General features: G+C 44.8%; 1 protein-coding gene across 1 annotated transcript in view; it reads right to left on the bottom strand.

The window, feature by feature from the left end:
- The window catches only part of LOC126418498 (uncharacterized), a 90,036-nt gene that overhangs the window by 47,260 nt on the left and 28,523 nt on the right, over positions 1 to 14,253 (bottom strand). Inside the window, exon 3 of the mRNA XM_050085284.1 lies at positions 7,251 to 7,423. Coding sequence (XP_049941241.1) covers positions 7,251 to 7,423 — 173 coding nt within the window. The remainder of the gene's footprint in view (positions 1 to 7,250; positions 7,424 to 14,253) is intronic.

The raw sequence follows: 14,253 nt of genomic DNA, 5'->3' as shown, positions 1-14,253 counted from the left end.
ACAATCACTGGTGACAGCAAAGAAAAAACTACTTGTGAATATGTTCCCCCACCAACTGCCTCAGTTGTCATGTAAACACTGTACATGAACAGTGATTTGATGGGATTCATTCATGTTAACATCGGTAACAACAAATCTACCTCGTGCAATTTCTACGATCCTTAACTGCATTTAATCCTGATGTATTCTCATAGTTACAAGACTCAACATACCCATACAACGATGAGATACATACATATCAGCAGATTTGTAACTTTTGACGTCTACTGAGGCGCAATGTAAGCGATGTGTTGTTTTTAACATTTTTATAATATAACTGCCATATGGATGGCACGACAGTGCCATTCTGTACATGCCGTCTGTCATTTATTTTTCAGCTTTTGCTGTATACCACCTGATAATGGGCTTAAGATCGAAACTGCAGTCGTGAAAATAAATATTTTTTTTTTTACAATAGATGGCAGCTATGATGTCTTTTAGAGAATCATACTCAATTATTTTTATGCCTGTGTGATATATTTCGAATTTCGTCGTTATGCAAGCTTATTTTAAGTACAGAAAAGACATACCTACAGATGTAGATCGAGGCGCTACTGGAATTATTCATGGGCAGATCGCATTAGAGAATGTCCAATGAACGTGTACGTTCAGTTTACGGGCAGCTTTCTGACTTTGTAAAAGATCGAATCTTCGGCATGAGGGACTTGGGAGCATCGTACCGAGAGCATTACAGTGACATTTGGCTGTAGGGCAGCGACAGCAGGACGTGTAGCAGCAGGTTGGGGTCGAGATAACAGACAGACTGATATCATCTGGGTTGAGATCTGTAGTTGCCATGTGTCGTTTACCACTGACACCGTACCATAGGTGGTATAGTGTAGAGACAGAGTCAGCGGGGACACTGAGTGGCGTTCTGTGGTGTTCAGCACTGGGTGTCGCTTTTGCCTGTGGCCGTCAGGTCACCAGGTGACCTGGTGAGAGGTCGTCGAGATGCCTGCCTGTCCAGTCCACAGGAACAAACAGAGTTAGAAAGACTTTCGACCAAATCATGTGGAAGGCATATGGAACAGTCATTAAGACTTTCGAAAATTATTGAGAGATTTGGAAACCATACTATTAATCCAATTGGTTTGTAGACTTTATGGTTCTGGAGATATGCAATCAAAATCTCCGGAAAATTTTATCCACACAGTTCTAAAGGTTGCAAGGGCAGGTAAGTGTGAGAACATTCGCACAATTAGTTTAAGAATTATTGCACTTAAGTAAGTTGCTACATATAAGGAGGAAAGAAGATTAAGGAAGAGATAGATGACGAGCAGTTTGATTTTAGGTTGAGTTTAGGAAAGGTAAAGGCATCAGAGAAGGACTCTTCAGTTGCCGCTTGATAATTAAAGCGAGACTTAAGGAAAATCTAGACACCTTCGTAGGATTTGTAGATATATAAAAATCGTACGACGGTATAAAATGGTGCAAGACGTTCGAAACTTTTAGGGAGATGGGTGTAACCTCTAGGGAAAGAAGGGTCTGGTGCAATATGTGCATTAAGCAAGAGGGTAAAGTAAGGAGACCAAGAAAAAAGAGCTGTCATTAAAGCCAGCTAATATCAAACGTCGATCTTAGCTTAAGGACGAGTAACTGAGAATGTAAGTTTGGAGCACAGGATTGTAACAAAGTGAATCAGGACTGTGGAAAAACCGGAACTGAAGAGAATCGAAGCGTTTGAGAAGTGGTGCTACGGAGGAATGTTGAAAATTAGTTGGACGGATAAGACTTTCTAAGCAGAATCGGTGAAGAATGGAACATACAGCACGTGTTTGTAGGAAGATGGGACAGCATTTTGTTCTTGGTCTCGCATTCTTATTGTTCCCTCTTGGTTCTTGTACATATTGTATATTACGCATTTTTAGTCGCCTATTTCTCTTATTTTTCTCAGTATTTCTAACATTTTTACGTTTCCGGATGATTTTTATAAGTCTACGGGTCCTATGAATGCGTCATTTTTTTTTTCGAATTTTGCTTCCCTTATCAATTACAACATCAGTCACGCCTCCTCTTGGGCTATCACCCTTCTCACAGCGAAAATGATCCTCATCTATCATAGCCTGTATTTGCTTTTCCACTCCGTCCTATATACCTGTCGTCAAATTCCACTCATGAGGTGTTACGCTGATTGTGTGATAGGTCTCACAAGTGTCTGCTCTTGTCTTCACGATTGTGTCTAATAGTGTATCGCCATTCTCGCATATTGTAGAGGCCAAGTTGAATAGGTTTTGGTTGACACTTGCGCCAATAATTTCGGAATCTGCGAAGGTATGTTACCTATCCCTTCTGTCTACACAACCTGGGTTAAGCTGTGACTCTTAATATGGGGTCTCCAGTGTCTTCCATTGCCATTGTCATTTCTTCTTCACACTTCAATTTAAGTGTTTCTTCTGCTTCCCAATGTTTCTTTTCCGTTACCTCCTTATATCTATCTTTGTTTGTCCAACTTCTGTGATTCCCTTTTGACAGACGTCCATTCCTGTTCAACTGAGCTGTATTTGTAGTATACATCAAGGTAGTATTTACAGCCTAAGAGGAATTCAGATGCATTTCATGATTGCTCTGCACTTCAGTGTCCCACTTTTTTTCGCATTTACTCTCGCAGATCATTGTCTTAAACCTCAGTCCACTCTTCATCGCTACTGAATGGACATCTGAGTTTATATCTGCCCCTGAGTATGCCTCACAGTCCAATCTCTGACTTTGAAATTTCTGTCTGAACAAGGTGTAACCTACCTGGAATTTTCTTGTCCCTCGATGCTTTTCGAAGCATACTTCCTTTGAGGAAGCAAGAGCTTTCGATAGATAGAGAAGGTTGCGAGTTAAAACAAAGAGCGACAAAGAAAGAAAGAGACAGAGTGATAGAGAGAGAGGGGGTGGGGGACTTCCCTACCATTCCACTCAGCTTCAAGGCCAAACCTGGTGTGCGATCATGCTTGTTTGTCCCGCAGGCATAATAATATGTAATTGTAGTACACAAAATTTTGACATTTTTATCATTATGTAATTTGTTAATAGAAAGGCGAAGAAACGTGTAAAAGAAATGCATCCACAGTTTGAAACAGTTGCTCCAAAAATCGATATTTTGACCTTTTCTCCATCTACGTGATTTTAAAGATGCAAAGTTACAATTTTTGTATTATGTGTATTCTGATATAAAGCATAACATATGGAATTTATGAAGCACTATGCTTTCATTTCTGTCATCAGTGATAAAACCTGCTACAGTTGCAGTGATTTTATCACTGATGATGTATATCAACAGTTGTGCATGTCGCGTCAAGAAAAACGTGTGTTCATGTCTCTATCCATTGTTGTTGTTGTTGTTGTTGTTAGTAGCAGCAGTATAATTATCATTATTGCATGCTGCTCGTGTATTATGCATGTCGTAATGTTGACCCACTAAGATGTCAGGTTATAGGTAAGAGAGTGCATAAATGCCATAATTTTATCAGGTGAAATAAACGTATAAAGAAGTAAATAAATGTACAAAAGTGCCAAAGTCCGCTACCGTTTGTAATCCACTTTAAACTGTTTCTAAGGTAACCCGCTCCACCCTTCATTGCGACCCACAGTGTGTGTTCCGCTGGGGCTGGCAGCGTGTAGTGGACCTCTGCATCCTCAGCGGGACACTGCCGCCGCCAGATGGCCTCACAGCTCAGAAAACTTCGGAACAAAGTGCCAGCACCTCTCTGTATTGTCACTTTTATCAGAACGAACATTGGCGGAAGTCTTAAAGGGTCACGTGTCAGAGATCCGTGCTGAAGTTTTGTGTACGTGCAGCCTAGATCCCACGACATCACGTAGTGATTTTCAGATTCGGACTTGTCCCTACCTACGTGCTTAGTATCTTGTGGGCGGCCCCGCGCTCCTAGACAGCAGCCGCGTTCACAGGGCCGTGTGGACACGCTCCTGGCTTGGCGACCACTCAGGCGTCGTGTCGCATCTCGACGTGCCCGCGAAACCACCCGATGTCAGCCTTACAGGAAATGTCTGGGACCATCGTGTGGAAAGCGGCTGTCTCGACATCCCTGCCATCTGGCGGCTCTACGGGTATGTTGAGTGACGTCACTCAATAACTGGAGAGACTTGTGGACATAACTGGAGAGACTTGCGGACTCTTTGTCGCCGACTGTAGGCCCTTATCGAGGCTAGACGAGGTGTGCTGTACTGCTGAGTTAGTATCATCTCTCCTTATCTGACATCGGCTGAAGTTTCTCCTCGACGTTTATGTTTATTATTCGTAACCTTCCAACTAAACATGACCATATTGACCTTGTGTTTTAAGATGAAAAAGGTATTCTTGCAAAATCTCTACCCTACCAACTGAAGCCCTGCGCCCTTTCAAAAACAAAGTTGGCTGTAATTGTAACGATATTCATTTATGACCTCTAGAATGCACAGTTTTTTAAACTTTGGCACGTGCAGGCTGCCTGTCACCGGATCCGCCCCACTGCAGCTGCCTAATGCACGAGTGCAAAAAACTGTACAGCGGGGTGGGATCCACAGCCCTGATGTTGAAAGCGTGGGAGGAGGCGCGTGGGACCGGTCACGTCTGGCCCATGTATTTCGAAACTTGGTTCTACAAGCACACTACTGGCCATTTAAATTGCTACACCACGAAGATGACGTGCTACAGACGCGAAATTTAACCGACAGGAAGACGATGCTGTGATACGCAAATGATTAGCTTTTCAGAGCATTCACACAAGGTTGGCGCCGGTGGCGATACCTACAGCGTGCTGACATAAGGAAAGTTTCCAAACGATTTCTCATACACAAACAGCAGTTGACCGGCGTTGCCTAGTCAAACGTTGTTGTGATGCCTCATGTAAGGAGGAGAAGTGCGTACCATCTCGTTTCCGACATTGATAAAGGTCGGATTGTAGCCTATCGAGATTGCGGTTTATCGTATCGCGACATTGCTGCTCGCGTTGGTCGAGATCCAATGACCGTTAGCAGAAATCGAATCGGTGGGTTAAGGAGGGTAATACGGAACGCCGTGCTGGATCCCAACGGCCTCGTATCACTAGCAGTCGAGATGACAGGCATCTTATACGCATGGCTGTAAGGGATCGTGCAGCCACGTCTCGATCCCTGAGTCAACAGATGGGGACGTTCGAAAGAGAACAACCATCTGCACGAACAGTTCGACAACGTTTGCAGCAGAATGGACTATCAGCTCGGAGACCGTAGCTGTGGATACCCTTGACGCTGCATCACAGACAGAAGCTACTGCGATGGTGTACTCGACGACGAACCTGGGTGCACGAATGACAAAACGTTACTTTTTCGGATTAATCCAGGTTCTGTTTACAGCATCATGATGGTCACATCCGTGTTTGGCGACATCGCGGTGAAGCCACATTGGAAGCGTGTATTCGTCATCGCCATACTGGCTTATCACCTGGCGTGATGGTATGGGGTGCCATTGGTTACACGTCTCGGTCACGTCTTGTTCGCATTGACGGCTCTTTGAACAGTGTACGTTACAATTCAGATGTGTTTCGACCCGTGGCTCTACCCTTCATTCGATCCCTGCGAAACCCTACATTTCAGTAGGATAATGCACGACCGCATGTTGCAGGTCCTGTACGGGCCTTTCTGGATACAGAAAATGTTCGTCTGCTGTCCTGGCCAGCACATTCTCCACATTTCTCACCAACTGAAAACTTCTGGTCAATGGTGGCCGTGCAACTGGCTCGTCACAATACGCTAGTCACTACTCTTGATGAACTGTGGTATCGTGTTGAATGTGCATGGGCAGCTGTACCTGTACACGCCATCCAAGCTCTGTTTGACTCAATGCCCAGGCGTATCAAGGCCGTTATTACGGCCAGAGTTGGTTGTTCTGGGTACTGATTTGTGAGGATCTATGCACCCAAATTGCGTGAAAATGTAATCACATGTCAATTCTAGTAGAATATATTTGTGCAATGAATACAAGTTTATCATCTGGACTTCTTCTTGGTGTAGCAATTTTAATGGCCAGTAGTGAGAACGCATATTATTTAACATGAAAAACAGGAAAGCAATACGAGCCGATACTATGTTCTTGCATGCACGTATATGGTCAACATTGTTTAGCAATATTCTAGTACTGAAATTCTGCAGCAGTTATATGTATGTAACACACACACTCACAGATCACTGTTACGGACAGAAGCTAAGCGAAATGTGACATCTTCAGAGCGAGCTTCTCAATCAGTCAGTAGCTGATTTTACATCTCTGTATCAGAGACGTTGCTTGGCGAAAACGTTGTTGTGAAAGGGTATCGTCATCATTCTCCCCGTCATCCTCTCATAAAGAAAAATCTAAAGTCACTCGATTATTCTTCTCTCCATTTACCGGGTCTTCTCTATGATTGCTCCACCTAATTGCAAGGTACAAATAATGGCACAAAGAAACACTCATACACTTTCGTTTGCCTCGTGTAATAATTAGTCGAAGAGCCACACGCTTACCAGTCACAACTTTAAGGGGCGTTGACGTTGGAACGTTGTAATCTGACCGTCACCGGAGGTGGCACACTATTGCTTGTTGCTTCAGCGACTCTACAACCACGAACCTGCTGCTCACTGTGCCACACAGTAGTTTGCGCTCCGACATTGGGTGGCCGCAGCGGGCCGGAGCGAGCGAGAAACGAGTGCTTCATGTGTTCAAACCTGTGCGAATTCCTTAGGGACCAGACAGCTGAGGTCGTCGTTCCCTAGACTTACACACCACTTAAACTAACTCGTACTTAGAACTCACACATGCCCGAGGGAGGGCTGCGCAGTCCGTGCCGTGGCGCCTCAGACCGCGCGTGGCCAAACAAGTGGTATACGAGCCTTAAAAAGCTACGTGTTCAGAAGGTCACAACTGCGTACTGTCAGAGTTATGGCCCATATCTGCACGTGAGATCGATAGCTGCGGCTGATATGTTGCAAGTGTCCTCCTTTTATCCTCCAAATATGAGACCAAGTTGGTGATTTTACTTTCATAGATGCAATCGGTTGTTAATAGATAACTGTTCCTTTTCTTTAGTGTGGTTATTATCCAGTTCTAAGTTTTTTGTTTCTGTGTTCTTAATTAGGACACAGTTTTCAGGTCCGGCGCAACTCCACGATCATCTGTTCATCATCTTAGAGGAGATTTTTTACAGAATGCCTTAATGAGGGCATTACACTTTCTTTCACCGTAACCTACTTCCACATAAGGTACTCACCGGTTTTGTTCAGGAACCTCCTCCCAAAAAAGTCAAAGTCGAGCCGGTGGTGGGTCTCACACTCTGTCCTGGCGATGGCGGCCCTCGTGATGCGCCGGACGGCGAGCACCGACTGCGAGAGGGCGGCGCGCCTCACGCGGTCCGCCCGCAGCGCTGTCACGTTCCAGTCCGACCTTCCAACACAGAACGGAGGTAGCTGATGCAAGAGATGGCACTCTCAAACTTGACTGTATGGTCAAAACTAAACTCAACTTGTCCCTTTTCCAGCTTTTACGTTTCCCACTGATAAAGGTCGCCAGCTCATTAGAGACGAATGGAGGTGTCAGACAGGTATTCTGGCGTAAACCGTGACTGGTATACGAGTCCGATGACATATTCTGTTGAACTGAACGGTTTCTCTGGAAATAAAAGAATGGCCGTGCAAACGTTCAGCCAGTATTATGACAGGACGAGCACGGCAGTCCAGCTTTACAAACACGGAGTGGCCACTGCCCCACCACATCTCTCACCGCTCCTTCGCGCCATAACCACAGGCAGCACTTCTACTGCAAGCCTACTTTTTCCGGATGTAGCCACGTCTCCCTTTTGTCATTTGGATGAGGTTGAGCTTTTTTGACAAGGAAGATCGTACTGCACAACCTTTCTCAGTTACTGGATTCTGGAACAAGCTATTTACGACTGTATTCTAATTGGACTCTGTCATACCAACTAGCGCCTTGGCACCCTTGACTGTGAGATTAGTAGGGACAAAACTGGATAGAACAAGCAACTACCGAGTGGGAATTGTTGTAGCAATGCCATTAATAGTCAACATGGCCCCATCTGTCTTATTTGTACGTGCGCTGTTCTCCCACGCTTTAGCGCAATGTGCAGCAGCTGAATATCCCAGTCAAGTTGCAGCGTTGTTTTGTTCTCGACATTTACTTCAAATGGTTCTGAGCACTATGGGACTTAACATCTGTGGTCATCAGTCCCCTAGAACTTAGAACTACTTAAACCTAACTAACCTAAGGACATCACACACATCCATACCCGAGGCAGGATTCGAACCTGCGACCGTAGCAGTCGCGCGGTTCCGGACTGAGCGCCTAGAACCGCTAGACCACCGCGGCCGGCGACATTTACTTCCCAGTTGTTTCCAGAAATGTGGTGCAGTTGATTAACCGTAGGGCCAAACATCTTTTACAGGTTGGCACAGTGCTGCATAAATTGTAAGGTGGCTATAATTTCGCACCTTACAAGAACTCATCCACATACTTTGCTGTGACCTACAAACGCAATTAGATATCATGTGATAGTTTGTACATCGTATATATGAATATATAAAGGAAACTGACATTGTCACGTACGTCTTGTAAATAACTGTTAACGCGTATTGCATGAAAGGTCACGGAGTGTCTTCATTATAAAAACGGCGTAATGAATGATTCCCTATAGCTTGACGGATGTCGTTGCAACTGAGCTCTGGAACACAACAGGGTGACGGCCGGCCGCTATTGTAGTAGGGGCCGGCGGGATAACCGGATAATACTTCCGAACACCGAAAATCTCGGACACAGGTGAGAGGAACGAAAAAGCGGCACTTTGCAAACCACGCAAGCTGGGTTATTTCCAAGGATTTTTACGCAGAAGCGTACCATTGCACGGGTATAGGTTTTGCCTCGCAAAATTTCCGCGCTGGACGACGAAATACTAAAATAAGGTTTGTTTGCGATCGGAAGAATCTGTAGGAAAGGAGAATATTCCGTGGTTTCGGGAATATGATTCGTTTTCGGAATTACGAGAGTGGGGAGCCGAACCTTGCTGGGAAGCCAGCGGTGGAGAGACGAGGTCTTCCGTTTTAAGCTCCCGTGTGTGACGGTCGCTCAGTATCAGCTTCTTGTTGGTACGGACGGACTTGCTGTCTTTGCTCTCACGAGATTTTGTAGTTAGAACGGTTAGGCACTGTGCTGTTGTCAACTTATACGATTCTGGACTTCGATTCCGGGTTGGAAGTCGTCGTTGAGTACGCAGCGTTCAGTGATCGAGAGCACTTCCTCTGCCTATAATTACGTTGAGATCTGAACTCCGTCCTTGTGGTTGGGAGTTGGCGTTTCTCGTCTGTAGAACACAGAGAGGAGAAGACAGTATTAGAGTATATTTGTCAGAGGACCGCCTTCTGCCGTCCTAGTGCTTGAAAGAGTTTATCTGTGGCTGGAGTTCCTCCATCGTCGCAGACGAGTACGAGAAGCAGCACTTCGACGCGGAACAACGTTTATCATTTAGTAGGATTAGTTGCCTCCATCATTCATTTATGTTTAGATTGTAAATTATATGTTAAAGTCCATTAAGAGATCCTAAGGTCTGCTTCAGGGGGTAGTCAGACAGGGCCAAATCACAATTTTAGCGTTTATTATTTTCCGTTGCGCACATGCATTTTACACCCGCCTGGAGTAGCGTCTTGGAAAATGAAGTGACAGGCAGAGGGTGACACCTAGGAAATCAGGGAAGGAGCTGTGCAAAACTTTGATCCCATCCAGGGGCACGTACAACTGCCTGTGTGCCTCTTTTTTATGGAGACAGAACGCTGTCAGCTCGCTCTGATTCACTTCTGTTTTGCTGGACTCTGTTTGTAAAAGTACTCACTCAGTTTGGTGTCAGCTTGGAGGCTCGTCGACACAGTCAGTAAGCAGCTAGTTCCATTCGATGAATTTGGTCCCTAGGCGTCCATTACGAACAAGAACGGAAAAATTACCTAGGACCTTGGAGCGCAAAAAAATTGGCTAAGGGGACACATGCAATGGAACCTGAATCATTGGCGTCGGGTTCCGTTCACTGGCGAGTACAGGTTTCGAATGACGCCTGGAGATCGTTGTACAAGGCTGTGTAGGTGACCAGGTGCCGGTGCAGGTCTCTGCCCCAGCCCAACCATTTTCATAGGTCCAATTTTGGGCTGTTGTTAAGGCTAGGTATGTGGCACTGCTCTAGCTGCTCTACGGGTAGCCTCTTTGATTAGTAAGCAAAAAGTACTAGGTTTGGGACTCAATACCAGCCGCCATTTAAATTTTTATTAATAGTCAGCACTGGCGGCCGAGGACTTCCGGCGTAAGATGTCACCCTCATACTGCCAACGACCTTGTCAAAGAGGGTGGAGAAGCGGACAGAGGTTAAGGCCACTACTCTCTCCGTGGTGTGGGAAAATGCCCCTAAAACGAAGAAGAATCAGCAGTGCTCAATGGCACGAGGATACAGAAGGCAACGGAAACCACTACATTGAAGACACATAATGTGCATCCACAGGACATGTGGCCTGCAATTGAAAAAGTGTCATGATGATCTCTCCATTGACAAAAGATTCCTGAATAGTCCCCCACTCGGAAATCTGGGAGGAGACTGCCGAGGGGTAGGTGACCGTGAGAAAAAATTGAATAGCCAACGAAAGGATAACGTGCTACCAGACAGGGTGTGGAATGTCAGAAGCTTGAATGTGATAGGGAAGCTAGAAAATGTGAAAATGGAAATGTGAAAGCTCAGTCTAGATATAGTAGGGGCCACTGAAGTGAAATGGAAAGAAGATAACGATTTCTGGTCAGATGAGTATAGGATAATATCAACAGCAGCAGAAAATAGTGTAATGGGAGTAGGTTTCGTCATGAATAGAAAGGTAGGGCAGAAAGTGTGTTACCTTGAACAGTTCAATGATATTGTTCTTCTTATCAGAATTGACAGCAAGCAAACACCGACATCGATAGTAGAGGTGTAAACGCCGATGTCGTAAGCTGAAGATGAAGAAATAGAGAATGTATATGAGGATACTGAAAGGGTAATACAGTACATAAAGGAAGATGAAAATCTAATAGACATACAAAACAGGAATGAAGTTGTAGGAGAAGAATTGGAAGACACAGTTACAGGAGAGTATGGGCTTGGACCAGGGAATGAGAAAGGAGAAAGACTAATGAATTTCACCTAGTAATAGCGAATGCTCTCTTCAAGAACCGTAAGAGGAGGATGTATACTTGGGAAAGGCCGTCTGAGGGATCTCTCAACTTCGAAAAGTAAAATGGTGCAATATGTTAGAAATTCCGAGACAAACAGGGGTAAGCTATAGGGAGAAACGGGTAAAATACAATACGTACAAAAGGCAAGAAGGAATAATAAGAGTGGACGACCAAGAATGAAGTGCTCGGATTAAAAAGTGTGTCGGACCAGGATGTAGTCTTTCCTCCCTGCTGTTCAATCTGTACATCGAAGAAACAATGATGGAAATAAAAGGAAGTCTCGGGAGTGCGATTAAAATTCAAGGTGAAAGGATATCAGTGATACGATTCGCTAATGACATTACTACCCTGATTGAAAGTTAAAAGGAATTACATGACCTGCTGAGCAGAATGAACAGTCTAATGGATACAGAATATGCATTCAGAGTAAATTGAAAAAAGACGAAAGTAATGAGAAGTAGCAGAAGTGAAAACAGTGACAAACTTAACACCAGAATTATCTGTCATGAAGTAGATGAAATTATGGAATTGTACTTCGTGGGCAGCAAAACAACCAATGACGGACGGAGCAAGGAGCGCATCAAAAGCAGACTAGCACTGGCAAAGAGGGTATTCCTGGCCAAGGGAAGTCTACTAGTACCAAACATTATATCTTAAGTTGAGGAAGAAATTTATGAGAATTTCCGTTTGGAGTACAGCATTGTATGGTAGTGAAACATGGATTGTGGGAAAACCAGAACAGAAGAGAATCGAAGCATTTGAGATGTGGTGCTACAGACGAATGTTGAAAATTAGGGGGACTTGTAAGGAATGAGGAGGTTCTGCACAGAATCTAAGAGGAATCGAACAAGTGGGAAACTCTGATGATGTGAAGTGTAACTGCTTTTATGACAGGGAGTAAAACTTTGGTTCTTTTTCATGCGTAGCTTTTTATCTTCAAAGAGGTATGCCCTATTTATCTCTTTCTCAGAGTAGCCTTTTCTTCTGAGAGTAGTGCTTAAATCGTCGGGATCTTCGTCCAGCTACTGTGCTGACAGATTATTTTAGGCCTGCCCACCAATCATTTCGGCACTGCTCCTTTCAGTCTGGGATAGTGACTGAAATTTTTATGAAGGTATTCACGCTTATGAGTGAGGTTCCTGCAGGCCTGTGCCTAACGTCAGTGGATTTCCTAAGTATATGCACACTCAAAAATGTTTCAACTCTTTTTCTATACTGTGTTTCATCTTACAACTAACATCGTTCGGAAAATTTAGAAATTGTGAGTTCTTATTCTCCGTGAGGCTACACAATGAAGTATATCATCAGTATAACAAAACCGACGATAGTGGTTTTTCTTGGTAGGCTGATGAGCTTTCCTTCCAGTTTTGCATGTAAACTGCACTGTAACTCCGCTGAGTGTGTTTCCTGTAGTCACATTACCGGGTTTTTCAAACAGTTTGTTGTCCTATGGAAAATATGTCGATGTGAAACAATATATACAAAGGTGAGTCAAATGAAAACCTTAAATTTGTAATAACAAATCGAAATTTCGCGCCGTTATCCTGTAAGTTTGTAAGCGTGCTACAAACAGCGAGCAGAATGACCTGAAGGTGGCAGCATAGTGCAGATGCACACATACCGTCGCAGTATCAGTATAAAGATGGCCACCCCACTTGCGACTTGCACCAGGGAAGAACAGCTTTCTGTTATTCGGTTTTTGAGTAGAGACGGTGTGAAACCTATTGAAATTCCTCGACGAATGAAGGTTCAGTACGGTGATGCATGTTTGTTACAGCAGCAAGTCTATGAATGGAGTAGGAAGTTCGCAAATGGTGTGACTTCAGTGGAAGATGCTCCTCGTCCAGGTCAGGAACAACGAGTTGTGACTCCACAGAACATTGCAGCAGTTGAAGCCGTAGTAAAAGAAAACCGCCGAGTGACACTGAATGGCATTGCAGCAGGTTTACAGATTAGTCATGGGTCAGTACACCACATTGTGCATGATGTGCTCCAGTTTCACAAAGTGTCTGCAACATGGGTGCCACGGCAGCTGACTCCTGAAATGAGAGAACGACGTGCTGATGCTTGTGAAGAACTTCTTCGGCGCTTTGAACGAGAAGGTGATGGCTGCCTTGCAAGAATCGTTACTGGGGACGAAACCTCGGTTTACTTCCACCAACCGGAAACGAAGAGAGCGAGCAAGGAATGGCGTCATTCCTCATCACCATAACCAAAGAAGTTTCGAACAGAACCATCAGCAAGGAAGGTTATTCTGACTCTCTTTTGGGACGAAAAAGGCGTCATTTTGGAGCATTACATGCCTAGAGGGATCACTGTCACCAGTGCATCATACACAGATCTCCTAAAAAATCATCTGCGGCCACAGACGTAGACCATTTTGAGTGTCTGCCTCATCCACCATACTCACCAGACCTTGGTGGCTGGTTCAAATGGCTCTGAGCACTATGGGACTCAACTGCTGAGGTCATTAGTCCCCTAGAACTTAGAACTAGTTAAACCTAACTAACCTAAGGACATCACAAACATCCATGCCCGAGGCAGGATTCGAACCTGCGACCGTAGCGGTCTTGCGGTTCCAGACTGCAGCGCCTTTAACCGCACGGCCACTTCGGCCGGCTCACCAGACCTTGCCCCCAAGTGATTTCCATATGTCTGGACCACTCAAAGACGCAATGGGACGAAAGAAGTTCCGTTCTGATGAAGAGGTACGGCACGCAGTGCATGAGTGGTTGTGCAGACTACCAAAAGAATTTTTTTTTCTTAAGGAATTTATGCACTTTGTTAGTCTTGAAGTACTTTAAGCGTTGGGGAGATTATGTTGAAAAGTGATACAGCTTTGTACCACTTCTGCACAATAGATAATATTTGGCGACTTCTCTAGTCAAGGTATGGTTTGGCGTGCACAGAGACAAGTAGTGGAATCTGTCAGCTTGCTTGGGCGGGCATTACCTTGCTGAAATGCAAGCCCAGTATGGCTCGCCGTGAAGGGCAACAAAACTGGTCGTGGGCCACGGTCGACG

Source organism: Schistocerca serialis, chromosome 9, assembly GCF_023864345.2.
Source record: "Schistocerca serialis cubense isolate TAMUIC-IGC-003099 chromosome 9, iqSchSeri2.2, whole genome shotgun sequence".
Classification (NCBI taxonomy): domain Eukaryota; kingdom Metazoa; phylum Arthropoda; class Insecta; order Orthoptera; family Acrididae; genus Schistocerca; species Schistocerca serialis.
The sequence above is the reverse complement of the archived record's forward strand: the minus strand, read 5'-3'. Positions and strand labels throughout refer to the sequence as shown.